Source organism: Culicoides brevitarsis, chromosome 2, assembly GCF_036172545.1.
Source record: "Culicoides brevitarsis isolate CSIRO-B50_1 chromosome 2, AGI_CSIRO_Cbre_v1, whole genome shotgun sequence".
In the NCBI taxonomy this organism is placed as follows: Eukaryota; Metazoa; Arthropoda; class Insecta; order Diptera; family Ceratopogonidae; genus Culicoides; species Culicoides brevitarsis.
The window spans coordinates 6779597-6798019 of NC_087086.1; the positions used below are offsets into that span (position 1 = coordinate 6779597).

Below are 18423 nucleotides of genomic sequence, written 5' to 3' on the forward strand. Positions count from 1 at the left end.
GTAATAATCATCAAGATATACAACAACACACCAACAAGAGCAACAGCAGTATAAATATTCTACAAGTTAACCATCATCATGCCATGTTTTGCCCATTTTAATTTCATTTCTCACACAAAGAACGAGCTTTGTTTGCGTCTTGTACACACGAAAACGACCACGACGACGACGACGTTCTTTAATAATAAACATAATAATATTGACTGTTTTGTTATTATTGTTGTTCTCGATATTCGACGTGACTTCTTGTTTCTTCGCATTCACATCCATCCGAACGAAAAAAAAAAGAAACAAAACGAGTTTCATTGACTTCTGTAGCAGTTTTAATATTCACTGTAAAAAAAATAAATAAATAAGGCAGTTACAATTTTTTTATTTTTTGTCTCTTACTCCATTCAAAAAGTCGAAAATTAAAAAAATTAAAAAAAAAATCATGAAAAATTAATATTTTAAGATTTTTTTAATTTTTCAAGAAATTTAAAAAATATATATATTAATATTAATTTTTGTAATAAAAATTATACGAAAACTTAAAAAAAATAATATAAAAAATTAACTGAAATTTTACTTCAAAATTTTTAAAAATTATTTTTAATATATTTTTTAATTAAATGAAATAAAATATTTTTTTTTTAATTTCAATAATTTTTATAAAAATAAATTTAATTTAAATAAAAATAAAAAAAATAATTTTAATACTAAAATTATTTGATTTAGTTTTGTTTAAATTTTTTTAATTAAAATTTAATTTAAAAATTAAATGAATTATTATTTATCACTTAAATTATTATTTTATTCAATTTATTTAAATTATATTAATATTTTTTAAAATTATTAAAATAAAAAAAAATATTTTATTTTATTTAAAAAAAATATATTATTATTAAAAAAATATTTATTAATTAAATACGATCAAAAATTGTTTAAAATTAATAATTTTATATGAAAAGCTATTTTAAAAATAAATTTAAAACAAAAATAAAATTTGGAATAGCCTTAAAAATAAACTTTGTATGATTCAAAGGCAGACGGACAAGCAACTGCGTGGAGCGTGTATGCGGAAATTTTGTCCAATATAAATCAACCTACCATGTTTTTTTTAAATGTAGTTTATTTGGCGGGTTTTTCGAGTCTCGTACAATTTTTTTTTTAATATTCACAACTTATTACCAGTTTTGTGTTTCATGTTACACATTTTGCTGCGCGAACACTTTATTTATATTTATATGGGTTGCACATACAAGTCAAAAGCAGCAGAAACAACAACAACAACGAGAAAACTATAATAATAATAAAACATGTTGTTGCTCATTTACTCATGTAGACAACCTTCAAAAATCTTTATTGTCTGTAAGGTATTATACAATCGACAAACTTTGTCACTTTTCGTGTATTTTGCCCGTGTGTGTGTGTGCGTTAACAAGGGGTGGTTCCGCAATATTTTAACGCATTTTTGATGGTAATGATGTTATTTGAGGATGACGGTCTTTTGTGCGTGCGTTTTTTTCGCACTTGAGACATTTCCTGATGCGAGATGTGTGTGTCAGGATATGGGATGATGTGAGAAAAGGATGTTTTTTAATGCATTTCCGGATTTTTTGATGCATTTTCTGCGATGGGAAAACCTGAAATGAGAAAATTTTCGGTTTTCAAGGAGATTTTTTAGGAATGGAAATATGAGACAACCCTTTTTTGTTGCATTTTTAAGCAGATAATGCCCAAAAATAGACCTTTATAAGGGGATTATGTTGCCATGACGGGTTTTTAAACCTCTTAATTAATCAATGAATCAATTTTTTATTGATTTTTAAACGTTCAGGGGTCTTTCCTGACCTTTTTTGTCACGTTTTGTGCGTCAATATGGTTTGAAGTTGATGCTTTTTTGCTCATAATGAAGGATTTTTGCATCGAATATTCCTGAAAATGAATGTTTTTGTTTAATTTTTTTCACAATTGAGATTTTGAGGCTCAAAAATCATACAAAAATTAAATTTTTTTGCTATGAATTGAAATTAAAAATCAATTTTTCGTTTTAATTGTAAAATTTTGAAAAGATAAATAAATTTTTAGAGTAAAAAATAATTTTTGCTCAAAAGAATTTTGAGATAATGAAAAATATAATTTTTTTAAAAACTCCCTAAAATGACAATTTTTGATAAATTTTCATTTTTTAAAGCTTTATTTTGATTAAAATTATCAATTTTTCGTATTTTTCTGAATAATTATTTTTAACTCAAATTTTTTATTAATTTTAAAAAATCATTTTTCATAATTTTTTTACCTTTGAATATGAAAAAGGCAAAAATCTCGAAAAATTTTAACATTAAATAAATTTTTTGACCGAATTTTGATAACAATTTTCATAAAATCTAATTTTTTTAATAAATTTATTTTTTTAATTTTCAAAAATTAATTAAATTTTTAATCATGAAAATTATTTTTTTGAAAAGTTTTGTATCTTTTTAAATGATTTTTGTCTTCTTTAAATTAAATTTAAAATTAATTTTATTTTTTTTTTATCAATTTACAATTATTAAAATTTAATTTTTAAATTTTTTTTTAATGAAAATTATTTTTTTTTTATTAAAAAACCTTTTTTTCAATTTTTTTACCTTCAATATACCAAAAATGCCTTAAAGTCATAAATTTTGACTAAAAATAACTTAAACAAAGGTTTTTTAAACAATTTTTCAAAGCACTCCAAATCTATTTTTAACGACCTGCCCTTTTCATTAATCACCGTTAGCTCTAATTGCCCAACCATATCCATTGTTCCTCGTTACAACTCGACCTCCGAACTCATTTAATTCAAAAATTTTTCTCACAATTCAACTTTTTCAACAAAGTAGCCCTTTTTTTCTTAAAAGTCATTCCTTCATCCTGTCTCTCCTGCTGTTTCTACAAAGAAATAAAAAAACAAAAATTAATCTCTCACGAGGGTTGTTCAACAGAAAAATCCAGTAAACCACTTTACAACCGAAAAAAAAAACAAAATTAATAAAAAAAAATCATTTCCTTATTTGTTGCTGCTTTTTGTGTTTAATTCAAAAAAAAAGCAAAGCAATTTGTTGTTGTGTCTCTAAGTGAACCATGAACGAGCGCGAAGCCTTTCAAAGGTTGTGTTAACGTGTAAAAATCAATTCAAGAGTGACTCAAAAATTGATTGAACATTTCCAAACTCGATGTTTAAACAGTAAATTATGATTAACAATAATTTTTTTTTTGCTGTAGAAATCATAAGTTACACATTTTGTTGTTTCTCAAGACATGTTAATTACGCAAAATGTGGTAAGCGAACGTTCGAAAAAAAAATAAAATAATGTAATGAGCATACAGAAAATGGGGTAGTACGCGGTGTACTGGAGTTTACAATGAAAAATTTCAAAATCAAGGTTATAAATCGTTTGTAAATTAAGTAATACAATAGACAATACAATATATTACACAAATATATGTGAGGTTTTTCGTACATGTCTTTGTGTTTGCAGCGATGCACAGTGGTCCATTTCAAATCTTAAAAAAATTATTTTAATTTTCTTTTTATTTTTTTGATACAAATTTGATTAAAACTTAAATTTAAAATAATTTAAAAAAATAAAAATATTTTTTAAAACATTCAATTAATTAAAAAATTTATTAATTTATTTTTTATGAATTTATTTTTAATTTATTTAAAAATTTTATTTTAAAAAAATGAGAAAAAAATAACATTTTTTGTTAAAAATTTTATTTTCTTTAATTTTATATTTTTGATCTTTAATTTTTAATGAGAAATTATATTTTTTTTTTATTTATAAATTTTAAAAATATTTAAAAAAAAATAGCAAAAAAAAAATAAAAAAGGTATAACATTAAAAAAAAAAATAATAAATAAAGATTTAAAATAATTAATTAAGAATAATTTAATAAAATAATAACTTTAATTATTAAAGATTTTTATTTTATTTTATTTTAAAAAAATTTTTTTAGACAATTTTTTTTCATTTTTTGATCACATTGAATTTTTAATATTTTTTAAAGAATTTTTATAAAAAAAAAGATAAAAATTTCATATTACCAAATTTATCATTTTCACAAAATAATAAAATAAAATTTCGACTTTTGAAAAAAATTTAACATAAAATAATATTTTTTAAAAAATTTTGGTCAAATATTTTTTTTTTATTTTGAAATAATTAAATTATTAATTAATTTTTTTTTTTAATTTTTGAATTTAAATTTTTTAAAATGAAATTTCATCCCACTGTGCATCGTCGTGGTTTGTCGTCGACTTCATCGTCATTAACATACAACGAAACGTTCCTCAAAGTAGTTGTTACCTCTCGATATACGACATCGACAGCCGTGAGCTACAAAGATGTATGTTTAGATATTCAACATTTTTTGATGAAACGACGAAAAAAAGGTTTCCTGTTCATTTTTTTTTTTTCGTCGAGACCATCAAAAATTCAACTTCCCGAAATAAAATTTTAATTTTTGTCTAGCGCGATATTTTTTTTTTTTTTTTAATAAATAAATAAAGTATCACATTGCCAAACTAGCGCTGAAAATAGCAATAAAACACAGTTACTTACGTTCGTTACATAATGTTCTTTTGCAGTATTTGTTGCGCGCGTTGTACTACAGCCATTATTTTAATGCAATAATTGCACCCTTGACATCATAAAACAATTATTTTTTTTTCTCGCATGCATACGCAATGGAAAAAAATAGCGTTTGTAGCTGCGCGCTTGCCATTTAAAGTTACTAAATGCAAATATTTTTGCTGATTTGCTTGACATAAATGATTTTTAATTTTATTTTATTTATTTTATGTATTTATTTGTGTGTCTCTTGAATAAATGGCTACAGTTACAGAGAAGTAAATGATAAATTGTGTGTGTGCATTGAGGTTGCTGACGAAATTTTCGTTGCATATGATTTAAGAGGCTTGTCTGAAATGAGCAAAAAAGGTCTCGGGTTAAAGTTTTTGTGGAATAATTGGGCGGAAATTTTGAGTTTTTGCCTTCAAATGACAAAATTTGAAGTTTTTTTTCTGCTCTAAAATGTTGAAGTTAAATTCAAAAAATATTAAATTTTTCGTATAAAATTAATTTTTTTAATAATTTAAAAAAAAAAAAATAATTTTTAAAAAAAAAATTTAAAAAATAAATTTTTAGAAAAATTATTTAATTTTTGACTTGAAGAGTAAAGTTAAATTCAAAAAATATTAAATTTTTCGTATAAAATTATTTTTTTTTACATAAATTTATAATAAAATATAAAATATTTTAACTTAAGATTTAAGTCAATCTCTGAAAATTAAGAAGAAAAAAATTAATTTTTTTTTTTCTATGAAAATATTAAAATTTTAACTTCAGAGATTAAAAAAAATAAATTTTTAGTAAAACTTTAATTAAAATTACTTAAAAATTTAATTTTTTTAAATTTTAATTAATTTTTTTAATAATTTTATATCAACAATTAAATATAAAAATAATTTAAATTTAATTTAAAAATAAAAATTAATTAAATTTTTTAAAATAAATAAAAATTACTTAAAATTATTTCAAAAAATTATTAAAAAAAAATTATTTTTTTAAATTATTAAAAAATTAAATTAAAATTAATTAAAATTAAAAATTTAAATTATTCAAAAAATTAATTTTTTATTATTTTTTTTTTACTTAAAAATCAAAAGTTTAAGAAAAAAAAAATAATTCAAAGTTATATAAAATTGAAAAAAAAAATTGCATTAATTCGCATAAAAATTCAATAAAATGCGTTTATTTATTTAATTCGTGATAGTCACAATAAATTCACGACATTCGATATCTGTTATAAACATTTCTCGGTTTTCACTTTCATTCTCGAGAACCTTTCAACACAAAAAAAAAACAAAATTAAATCGAAAAACCTAAATATTTTTTTGTAGAACGACATTTTTTTAACAGGAGTGTCGTCAGCACTCCCGTTTCATTCAACTCAAAAATTAATTCAAGAACCACACACGACTTCGGACTTCCAAAAAAATTATTTTTTAGGTGTGAACGAAAAATTTCCTGCTTCGAAGAAGAAGTTTTGTGTGAAATTCTTGGCGAAATGATCGAAATTGACGCCCGATGTTTACTTTTGCTGCGAGAGTTCATAATATTTTAATACAATAATAATAAAAAGTACGTGAATGCAGACAAGCAAGCCGAGAACGACTATCCCACATTATTGTAGTAATTTTTTTTTTCATTTTATGAAGGGGGAGCAATGAACTCATCATTCTGAATTTAGATATAGTATAAGTTGTGTGTTTGGGAAGTGTTCTGTTCGGTGCGGTGAATGTTTCTTTTGAATTTATCTCGTTCGCCGTTTGAATGATGAATGTTTTTTCGAATGTAATTTTCGGTCTTTGACTCATCGCTCCATCTGACATTCGAAAGGTCGAACGTTGCGAACGGGATCGATGTGAATGCGTTGCCATGACGACACGGAATACAATTGAATGCTTCACTATGGGGATAGAATTTTCCTTTTACGGGAGATTTTTCGCCGTTTTTGCCGATAAATTTTGCATTCACATTCGGTGAGGGGCGCATATGCGCATGTTCGAGTCGATTGTTTTGCATTGAAAATCGAATGCAACCGACACTTTGTGCTGCAAAATGGCAAAAAAAGAGTGTTGAAAGTATTTCAAGTTGGTCCTGTCGCATTTTTTGCGGGAATTTTTCGACTTTCAAGGTTAAAAAATGATTTTGTGAGAGGATTTTTGTACTAATTCGAGTTTTTTACGTTTTTTCTTTGCAGATACAAGAGTAGCCGAGGGCCGGTACTTAGATCAAGTGAACGTCGCCGTCCATCAGGTACTTCGTCGACAGCATTGCCATCGCCGCGCGTCGTGCTAAACCGTTTAGACGTCGAAAGGTTGCGTGTGTCATACAAAGTAGCGATTCGTACATCGAGAAGCGGGCGTCAAAGTGGTATGAATATGGGTCAAAAAATCTCAGGAGGAGTAAAATCGGTGAGTCGCGATCAACCGGCGCCATTCAAAACAATCATTCCGCGCGAACTGGCAGCTGATTTCAGTAGGCCGGCACGCATCGATGTGCTGCTCGATATGCCGCCCGCCCCCAAGGAGACACAAGTCAAGTATTCGTGGAACTCCGAGGACCGAAGTTTGAATGTTTTCGTGAAGGAAGAGGACAAAATGACATTCCACCGACACCCAGTTGCCCAAAGCACGGATTGCATACGAGGAAAAGTGGGTTTCACGAAGGGCCTGCACATCTGGGAGGTGTTTTGGTCGACGCGACAACGCGGAACGCATGCCGTTGTCGGCGTTGCTACGAGCGAGGCGCCTTTGCACTCCGTAGGTTATCAAAGTTTAGTCGGATCCACGGATCAGAGTTGGGGATGGGACTTGGGACGCAATAAGCTGTATCACGATTCGAAAAATTGCGCGGGCGTGACGTATCCCGCGATCCTCAAGCCTGACGAGACGTTTTTAGTGCCAGACAAATTTTTGGTAGCATTAGATATGGATGAGGGCACGCTCAGTTTTATTGTCGACGGGCAATATTTGGGCGTAGCGTTCCGCGGACTCAAGGGACGCAAACTATATCCCATCGTTTCGGCTGTTTGGGGGCACTGCGAGATCACGATGAAATACATCGGAGGACTTGACCGTAAGAAATTCATTTTTTTACCTGAAAAAAATCAAAAATTAATTTTTTCAAATTTTTTTTAGCTGAACCACTGCCACTTATGGATCTTTGTCGACGTGTGATACGTCAAAAAGTAGGACGAACGCATTTAGAAGAGCATATTCAAGAATTAGCATTGCCACAATCAATGAAAACTTATTTACTATATAGAGACCGTAGATAATTAATACTTTAAGTTAAAGCGTAACTAACAGAAACAAAACTAAGAACACAGAAATTTTAACAAAAAAAAAACTATGACAAATGCTCGAAAATGCAAAATATTAACTTCCCTTATAGATTTCAATTTTTTTTTTATATTTCGTTTTTGTTTTGTTCCAACATCACAAAATAAAAAAAATTGTCGATAAATATTATTTGTAAAAAAAATTAACTTTCCGGAGATTTTTGTAAAATTAATAATAAAAATAAATAAATTCTTCCATCAACAAAAAAAAAATAAACATCATGCAAAAAAATTTTTAGTCCGTACATTTTTTTTAGCAAAGGAGTGTATAGTTAATTTAAAAAAAAAAAAACAAAGAATAATAAAAAAAAAAAAATAAATTAAAAAAAAGAAAAAACCAGGACTGACTAAAATAATTTTTTTGATTAAGTCTTAATGAAAAAATGAGATAAAAAAAGCAAAACTCAAAAAATCCCATTAGAAAGCTTAAATAATTTTAGAAAATAAATAATTATTAAATGTCATTGAATATTCAAAAAAAATGACTTTTTGACAGAATTTCCATCGTCTGTCGTTTTAAATAAAATATTTTATTTAATAAATAAAAAAATCGAAACAACAACATCAAATAGGATTCTTGGTTTTTTTCGACAAAATTTTTTAATAACAAAATTTATACTTAAGTAAATTAATTTTTAAGACAAAAGAAAAAACAACAAAACAAACATAAAGTGATGAAAAAATTAATTTTTTTAGAGAACAAAATTAAATTTAAAAAAAAAATAATTAATTAAAAAAAAAGAGTTTGTGGTATTCGAAAAAAATGTATCAATGACATTTTTTCCTTTCCTTTTTAATCTTTATCGTATTATGTATAATTGTCGCGTAATTTTTTTTATCTATTTTTAGCCGAATTAATTTTTAGATAAAAAGAAACGAATTTTTTAATTATTTTAAACTTTTTTAGGGATTTTCTTCGAACAAAAAAAAAATAACAAAAGCCGCCCCCTATAAATGTTTATTTACCAAAATCATTCTTTTTTATACAAATTTATTTTTTATTATTTTATTTGTTTTTATTTTTTATAAATTTTATCAATCCATTTTTTTTATTTTAATTATTTTCTATATGAATATCTGTGTAAATACAAAAAAAAATAAAATAAATCTGATAAATAGCAATTAAAATCTTTAATTTGATCTCTAAAGTAATAAAAATGCATTAAAAACATTTTCCGATTTTTTTTTTATATTTTTTAGCCTTTTTACAAATGAAATAAATGAATGAACAACAAAACAATACTACAAAAGTTACAAAAAACACACTTGAATTTTTTTTTTAATTATTTAAAAACAAAAAAAAAAGAAGACTGTATTTAAAAAAAACAAGAGTTTGGGTGTACGTGTAAATATAAACAAAAAAAAAACTATAAATTATTGCAACTCATTTCATAATTTGTGTGTTATTTTATATATAATAAAATAAATAAAAGAAAAAAATGATTGCTTGAACAACAACAACAAAATATTTAATTTTCCTCATGTCTTTCCGAACAAAAAAAAAAACTTTTTTAATTAATTCTTTGAACAGCAATGAGAAAGACTGACACGCATCTCAACTTTTCATTCATTTTTGTTCCAATTCATAAATAATTCTGGATTCAACAAAAATTAAAACTCGGACGATGCAGTTGCTGTTCAAAAAAATCATACAAGGCCTATGGCACAAAAAAAACTTCAAAACCGATGAAAAAACAAACAAACTTTTGTAAAATGAATAAAAACAGACGAAAAATAACAAAATTTAATTATAAATAAATACCAATAATAAGTTGATTAAAAAAAAATTATGAAAAAAAAACAAAACACAAAAAATAACGAAGAAAAGAATAAAAATTGATAAATATTCATTAAACTTAGGCAGCTATTAATTAATTAATTAATACTATAAATAAAATAAAAAATAGGTAAGAAGGTAACTGATTTAAGTGTTCCGTATATGATAAAACAAAAAAAAATTGTATAGAAGTACGTAATTGTATATTGAATTTACTTTAAAATGCAAAAATAAAGAAATAAAAATAAAATAATAAAAAAAATTTAAAAAAAATATTTTTTTTTTTTGGAAAAAGTGAATTTTTTGTTTAAAATGGTAATGTATTAAAATTAATTTAAAATAAATAAAAATAAAATTATAGATAAAAGGTAAATATTTTTCAATTATTTTTATAAGAAATAATTATTTTTTTAAAATTTAATATTGAAGAAATTTATTTTTAAAAATTAATTTACTTTTAATTAAAAATAATAATTAAAAAAAATAATTTTATTATTTTTTAAATTATTTTATTTAAATTAAATTTAATGAAGAAATCACATAAAAATTGAAAAAAAAATTTTATTCTTTTTTAATTTAAAATAATTTTTCTTAAATTATTGAAAATTAATTTTTATTTCATAGGTATATTGTTTTAAATTTTTGAATGATTTATTTTGAGATTAAAATTTAATTTAATAAAAAAAAATAAATTTTTATTATTTTGAAAAATAATTTAAAATTTATTAATTAATAATTTTTTTTTTATATTTTTAAAAATAAATTTTCATATATTTTAAATTTTATTTTATTTTTTTTTTTTTTGAATTTATTTAATTTTTATTTTAATGTTTTTCTTTTTATTCATTTTTTAATTTAAAAAAAGAAATAAATTTTTTATTTGAAAAAAAATATGAAAAATTTTATTTTACATTTTTAAAAGTTAAAACCAAATAAAAGTTTAATAATTCATGATTATTTTAAAAATTTTATTTGAAAAATTGTATTTTTTAAGTTTAACTTTTATTTTTTTTTTAAATTTTAAATCTAAAAATCTTTAAAAAAAAAACAAATTTTTCAATTTAAATAAAATATCATTTTTAAAATACATTGTTAGCATCAAAAACACGGAAGAAATTAATTTCTACCACAAAACTTACCAAACTAGACTAGACGATAATAAATTCTCTTCCTCTTCAACAAATAAAAACTTCAATTTCGCATCATTTCTCTTCTAAATACTTACTTTTTCTTATCAAAACTCATTGTGGGAACATTTTTCGATATAAATTCACTGAATTAGAAATTTCTCTTCACATTCGCTGCAAAATTGTCAAGCTGTTAACACTTCAACTCAAGATGACAGACATCAAGAAACATTTATTGCTCTTGTTCGATCGTCCTTACGAACCAATTTTCACATCACGGGGCGACAATGTAACAATTGAACTTCCCGCAACGTTTTATACGACGAGATATCGCCCGATGGCGACGCAAATCATGACCCGAGCTCGCGGAAGGGGATCCAAGATGATCAGTGTGAAGGATATCACGACGCCTGAAATTGAGGATGTCATGGAACTCCAAAGAAATGACCATTTTTCGCTTTTTGTGACGAAACATCAGAAATTGGCGGGAAAATTAATTGATGTTTTTATGAGTAAAAATTAATTTTTTTAAAAAATTTATTTTTTTTATGATTAAATTTAATTTTTTTCACAGAAATGACGGATCCCGAAGACTTTTTCGCTGCCGCATGTTACGCCCATGATCGAGTCAACCCATATTTGTTCCAATATGCCTTCGCCGTTGCCTTATTACATCGCGACGATACACGAGACGTTCAAATCCCATCGCTAATGGAGACTTTTCCCGGCAAATTTGTCGATTCCAACGTTCTTGGGCAACTTCGCGAAGAAGTTTTCATCGTTGATACGGCGTCTCGTGAAGCAGTTCGTATTCCGCGTGATTATACCGCCTCCGATATCGATCCGGAACATCGTTTATGGTATTTCCGCGAAGATCCCGGCTTGAATTTGCATCATTGGCATTGGCATCTCGTGTATCCCGCTGACTCTAATACCCCTAAAATGGTAGAAAAAGACCGCAGAGGCGAGTTATTCTACTACATGCATCAACAAATCATCGCGCGATACAACATCGAACGCATCGCCAACACCTTGACACGCGTAAAGTCCTTCAATGACTTTAGAAAACCAATTTCCGAAGGATATTTTCCGAAAATGGACTCTTCTGTGGCGAGTAGAGCATGGCCTGGGCGTGCAGATAACATTTCCTTGTCAGATATCAACCGAGAAACGGACCAAATTCAACTACAAATCGCCGATTTGGAACTTTGGCGCGACCGAATCCTCCAAGCGATCGATCAAATGGCAGTTACAACCCCAAATGGCGACGTAATTCCCTTAAATTTTGATGAAAACACGGATTTTGGGATTGACATCCTTGGAAATCTCATTGAATCGAGCTCTTTATCCGCAAATCGTCAAATGTACGGGCAATTACATAATTTTGGTCACGTGATCATCTCGTACGTGAACGATCCAATAAATAAACATCTCGAATCGGGCGGCGTCATGAACGATACGGCGACGGCAATGCGAGATCCGATCTTCTACCGATGGCATTCCTTCATAAATGACCTTTTTGAGGTTTATAAGAAAAATTTGACGCCTTATACGGAAGAACAACTCACCTGGCGAGGCGTTGAAGTGACTTCAATCGACGTTTTGGGCAAAAAAGGCGCCAAAAACCAATTCGAGACTTTTTGGAATACGAGTAAAGTTGATTTCGCGCGTGGATTGGATTTTCAACCGCAAGGCTCGGTGTTCGTTGAGTTCGATCATTTGAATCACGAAGCATTTTCGTATAAAATTCAAGTCGAAAATCGATCAGGAAAGCCTCAAATGGGCATTTTTCGTGTTTTTATGGCGCCAAAGAAGGATGAATGCTTGAAGGACTTGAAATTTAGCGAACAGCGCTTGATGATGATTGAAATGGATAAATTTATTGTTCAATGTGAGACGATTTTCGCTTTAAAAATTACTTAAAAACATTTTTTTTAAATTTTAGTGAATCCGGGGATGAATATCGTGCAACATGCTTCTACAGCGTCATCAGTAACAATCCCTTTCGAACAAACTTTTCGTAATTTGGATCAAAATCGTCCTGAAGCGGGTACAGTTGATGCTGCTGAGTTCAATATTTGTGGCTGTGGATGGTATTTTTCCAAAAATTTACTTTAAAAAATTTTTTTTTTCATAATTTTTTAGGGTTTTCCAAGACCGTTTTCTGTTTCGCGTCAAATCTTGCTCCAAATGGATAAAAATTTGTCAGAGGGCTCTAATTTATCATTTTTAATCATTTTTTAACTCAAAACTGCCAAAAAATTGAAACTGAAAAAATTTTTTTTCTTTGACATAGTTTTGTTTTAAAAACTAAATCAAGAGCAAAAAAACTGTGTCAAAGCAATTTTTGTCAAATCTTGCTCCAAATGGATAAAAATTTGTCAGAGGGCTCTAATTTATCATTTTTAATCATTTTTTAACTCAAAACTGCCAAAAAATTGAAACTGAAAAAAAACTGTGTCAAAGCAATTTTTGTCAAATCTTACTCCAAATGGATAGAAATTTGTCAGAGGGCTCTAATTTATCATTTTTAATCATTTTATAACTCAAAACTGCCAAAAAATTGAAACTGAAAAAATTTTTTTCTTTGACATAGTTTTGTTTTGAAAACTAAATCAAGAGCAAAAAAACTGTGTCAAAAACTGTGTCAAAGCAATTTTTGTCAAATCTTGCTCCAAATGGATAGAAATTTGTCAGAGGACTCTAATTTATCATTTTTAATCATTTTATAACTCAAAACTGCCAAAAAATTGAAACTGAAAAAAAATTTTTTTTTGACATAGTTTTGTTTTGAAAACTAAATCAAGACCAAAACTAAATCAAAAACTGTGTCAAAAACTGTGTCAAAGCCATTTTTGTCAAATCTTGCTCCAAATGGATAGAAATTTGTCAGAGGGCTCTAATTTATCATTTTTAATCATTTTTTAACTCAAAACTGCCAAAAAATTGAAACTGAAAAAATTTTTTTTCTTTGACATAGTTTTGTTTTGAAAACTAAATCAAGAGCAAAAAAAACTGTGTCAAAAACTGTGTCAAAGCAATTTTTGTCAAATCTTACTCCAAATGGATAGAAATTTGTCAGAGGGCTCTAATTTATCATTTTTAATCATTTTTTAACTCAAAACTGCCAAAAAATTGAAACTGAAAAAATTTTTTTCTTTGACATAGTTTTGTTTTAAAAACTAAATCAAGAGCAAAAAAACTGTGTCAAAAACTGTGTCAAAGCAATTTTTGTCAAATCTTGCTCCAAATGGATAGAAATTTGTCAGAGGGCTCTAATTTATCATTTTTAATCATTTTTTAACTCAAAACTGCCAAAAAATTGAAACTGAAAAAATTTTTTTTTTTGACATAGTTTTGTTTTAAAAACTAAATCAAGAGCAAAAAAAACTGTGTCAAAAACTGTGTCAAAGCAATTTTTGTCAAATCTTACTCCAAATGGATAGAAATTTGTCAGAGGGCTCTAATTTATCATTTTTAATCATTTTTTAACTCAAAACTGCCAAAAAATTGAAACTGAAAAAATTTTTTTCTTTGACATAGTTTTGTTTTAAAAACTAAATCAAGAGCAAAAAAACTGTGTCAAAAACTGTGTCAAAGCAATTTTTGTCAAATCTTGCTCCAAATGGATAGAAATTTGTCAGAGGGCTCTAATTTATCATTTTTTATCATTTTTTAACTCAAAACTGCCAAAAAATTGAACCTTTTTTCTTTGACATAGTTTTGTTTTAAAAACTAAATCAAGAGCAAAAAAACTGTGTCAAAAACTGTGTCAAAGCAATTTTTGTCAAATCTTGCTCCAAATGGATAGAAATTTGTCAGAAGGCTCTAATTTATCATTTTTAATCATTTTTTAACTCAAAACTGCCAAAAAATTGAAACTGAAAAAATTTTTTTTCTTTGACATAGTTTTGTTTTAAAAACTAAATCAAGAGCAAAAAAACTGTGTCAAAAACTGTGTCAAAGCAATTTTTGTCAAATCTTGCTCCAAATGGATAGAAATTTGTCAGAGGGCTCTAATTTATCATTTTTAATCATTTTATAACTCAAAACTGCCAAAAAATTGAAACTGAAAAAATTTTTTTTCTTTGACATAGTTTTGTTTTAAAAACTGAAAAAATTTTTTTTCTTTGACATAGTTTTGTTTTGAAAACTAAATCAAGAGCAAAAAAAACTGTGTCAAAAACTGTGTCAAAGCAATTTTTGTCAAATCTTACTCCAAATGGATAGAAATTTGTCAGAGGGCTCTAATTTAACTCAAAACTGCCAAAAAATTGAAACTGAAAAAATTTTTTTCTTTGACATAGTTTTGTTTTGAAAACTAAATCAAGAGCAAAAAAAACTGTGTCAAAAACTGTGTCAAATGGATAGAAATTCTTGCTCTAATTTATCATTTTTAATCATTTTATTGACCTAAAACTGCCAAAAAATTGAAACTGAAAAAATTTTTTTTCCTTTGACTAAGTTTTGTTTTGAAAACTAAATCTGAAAAAATTTTTTTTCTTTGACATAGTTTTGTTTTGAAAACTAAATCAAGAGCAAAAAAACTGTGTCAAAAACTGTGTCAAAGCAATTTTTGTCAAATCTTGCTCCAAATGGATAGAAATTTGTCAGAGGGCTCTAATTTATCATTTTTAATCATTTTTTAACTCAAAACTGCCAAAAAATTGAAACTGAAAAAATTTTTTTTCTTTGACATAGTTTTGTTTTGAAAACTAAATCAAGAGCAAAAAAACTGTGTCAAAAACTGTGTCAAAGCAATTTTTGTCAAATCTTGCTCCAAATGGATAGAAATTTGTCAGAGGGCTCTAATTTATCATTTTTAATCATTTTTTAACTCAAAACTGCCAAAAAATTGAAACTGAAAAAATTTTTTTTCTTTGACATAGTTTTGTTTTGAAAACTAAATCAAGAGCAAAAAAAACTGTGTCAAAAACTGTGTCAAAGCTATTTTTGTCAAATCTTGCTCCAAATGGATAGAAATTTGTCAGAGGGCTCTAATTTATCATTTTTTAACTCAAAACTGCCAAAAAATTGAAACTGAAAAAATTTTTTTTCTTTGACATAGTTTTGTTTTAAAAACTAAATCAAGAGCAAAAAACTGTGTCAAAAACTGTGTCAAAGCTATTTTTGTCAAATCTTGCTCCAAATGGATAGAAATTTGTCAGAGGGCTCTAATTTATCATTTTTAATCATTTTTTAACTCAAAACTGCCAAAAAATTGAAACTGAAAAAATTTTTTTCTTTGACATAGTTTTGTTTTGAAAACTAAATCAAGAGCAAAAAAAACTGTGTCAAAAACTGTATCAAAGCAATTTTTGTCAAATCTTGCTCCAAATGGATAGAAATTTGTCAGAGGGCTCTAATTTATCATTTTTAATCATTTTTTAACTCAAAACTGCCAAAAAATTGAAACTGAAAAAATTTTTTTTCTTTGACATAGTTTTGTTTTGAAAACTAAATCAAGAGCAAAAAAAACTGTGTCAAAAACTGTGTCAAAGCAATTTTTGTCAAATCTTGCTCCAAATGGATAGAAATTTGTCAGAGGGCTCTAATTTATCATTTTTAATCATTTTTTAACTCAAAACTGCCAAAAAATTGAAACTGAAAAAATTTTTTTTCTTTGACATAGTTTTGTTTTGAAAACTAAATCAAGAGCAAAAAAACTGTGTCAAAAACTGTGTCAAAGCAATTTTTGTCAAATCTTGCTCCAAATGGATTGAAATTTGTCAGAGGGCTCTAATTTATCATTTTTAATCAAAACTGCCAAAAAATTGAAACTGAAAAAATTTTGTAATGGATAGAAATTTGTCAGATGGATCTAATTTATCATTTTTTAATCTCAAAACTGCCAAAAAATTGAAACTGAAAAAATTTTTTTTCTTTGACATAGTTTTGTTTTGAAAACTAAATCAAGAGCAAAAAAACTGTGTCAAAAACTGTGTCAAAGCAATTTTTGTCAAATCTTGCTCCAAATGGATAGAAATTTGTCAGAGGGCTCTAATTTATCATTTTTAATCATTTTTTAACTCAAAACTGCCAAAAAATTGAAACTGACATAAAAAACTAAATCAAGAGCAAAAAAAACTTTTTTCTTTGACATAGTTTTGTTTTGAAAACTAAATCAAGAGCAAAAAAAACTGTGTCAAAAACTGTGTCAAAGCAATTTTTGTCAAATCTTACTCCAAATGGATAGAAATTTGTCAGAGGGCTCTAATTTATCATTTTTAATCATTTTTTAACTCAAAACTGCCAAAAAATTGAAACTGAAAAAATTTTTTTCTTTGACATAGTTTTGTTTTAAAAACTAAATCAAGAGCAAAAAAACTGTGTCAAAAACTGTATCAAAGCAATTTTTGTCAAATCTTGCAATTTGTCAGAGGGCTCTAATTTATCATTTTTAATCATTTTTTAACTCAAAACTGCCAAAAAATTGAAACTGAAAAAATTTTTTTTCTTTGACATAGTTTTGTTTTGAAAACTAAATCAAGAGCAAAAAAAACTGTGTCAAAAACTGTGTCAAAGCAATTTTTGTCAAATCTTACTCCAAATGGATAGAAATTTGTCAGAGGGCTCTAATTTATCATTTTTAATCATTTTATAACTCAAAACTGCCAAAAAATTGAAACTGAAAAAATTTTTTTCTTTGACATAGTTTTGTTTTGAAAACTAAATCAAGAGCAAAAAAAACTGTGTCAAAGCAATTTTTGTCAAATCTTACTCCAAATGGATAGAAATTTGTCAGAGGGCTCTAATTTATCATTTTAAATCATTTTGCAACTCAAAACTACCAAAAAAAAGAAACTGAAAAAAAAATTTTATATCCCCCATCCCCCATGGATATATTTCAAGGATGTAACGCGAAACAGAAAACGGGTTTTGATCACCCTTAATGAATTTTCATTTTTAGGCCTCAACATTTGCTCGTTCCTCGCGGAAAATCGGGTTCTGGACAACAATTTCAACTCTTCGTAATGGTTTCGGATTACGAAAATGACAAAATTGATCAAAAACTGGTCGGTTCATGTACTTTAGCAGCAACTTTCTGTGGCATTCGAGATGCTAAATACCCGGATAAGCGTCCCATGGGGTATCCTTTCGATCGTGAAGCACGTGAAGGAGTTGAAAATCTGGAAAATTTCTTAACTCCAAACATGGGAATGCAAGAAGTGACGGTTGTTTTCCATGATGAGACACGAAAAAGACCTTCGAAGTCTTAAAAAATTTTTTTTTCTTAAAATTTTTATTTTTTTTTTCTTTATTTCATGAAATAACAATGAAAATTTTTCATATAATATTAATAGATACTGCAAAAAAGTTCAATTAAATTGAAGCTTGTCAATATTTTTCTCTTTTTAGAACTTCCTAAATGCTAAAAAATGATGAATTTTCAAAGAGGAAGCTAATAAACATTCAAATAAAAATCTATTTAACGTCATTTGACGACAGTTACATCCTAAAAATCTAAGGTTTTACAACAAAAAATTCAAATTTGAAGCTATTTACAAAAGTGAGACTTGTTTTTTTTAATTTTTTCTTTAACCGCAACCACGGATTGTTGAACGTTTCTGAAACAAAAAAAAAATATAAAATTAATTT

General features: G+C 26.6%; 3 protein-coding genes across 4 annotated transcripts in view; 2 read left to right on the plus strand and 1 right to left on the minus strand.

The window, feature by feature from the left end:
• LOC134828388 (protein gustavus) overlaps positions 1 to 8113 on the plus strand; it is a 34218-nt gene extending 26105 nt beyond the window's left edge. Inside the window, exons 2-3 of one of the 2 annotated variants that reach the window (XM_063841357.1) lie at positions 6778 to 7655; positions 7718 to 8110. In XM_063841357.1, the coding sequence (XP_063697427.1) occupies positions 6953 to 7655; positions 7718 to 7857 (843 nt within the window). In that variant the 5' untranslated portion in view covers positions 6778 to 6952 and the 3' untranslated portion in view covers positions 7858 to 8110. Of the gene's footprint in view, positions 1 to 6777; positions 7656 to 7717 lie in introns of both variants that reach the window. The other variant, XM_063841356.1, reaches the window with a different exon arrangement.
• Positions 8114 to 11035: 2922 nt separating this feature from the next.
• Positions 11036 to 18044, plus strand: LOC134828417 (phenoloxidase 2-like). Its single transcript, XM_063841395.1, has 4 exons — positions 11036 to 11336; positions 11399 to 12715; positions 12770 to 12917; positions 17735 to 18044. The coding sequence occupies exons 1-4, from the start codon at positions 11036 to 11038 to the stop codon at positions 18042 to 18044; spliced, it is 2076 nt and encodes a 691-aa protein (XP_063697465.1).
• A 93-nt stretch (positions 18045 to 18137) lies between these two features.
• LOC134828418 (titin-like) overlaps positions 18138 to 18423 on the minus strand; it is a 44260-nt gene continuing 43974 nt past the window's right edge. The window contains exon 33 of the mRNA XM_063841397.1: positions 18138 to 18392. The gene's annotated coding sequence lies outside the window, so the exon portion shown is untranslated. The remainder of the gene's footprint in view (positions 18393 to 18423) is intronic.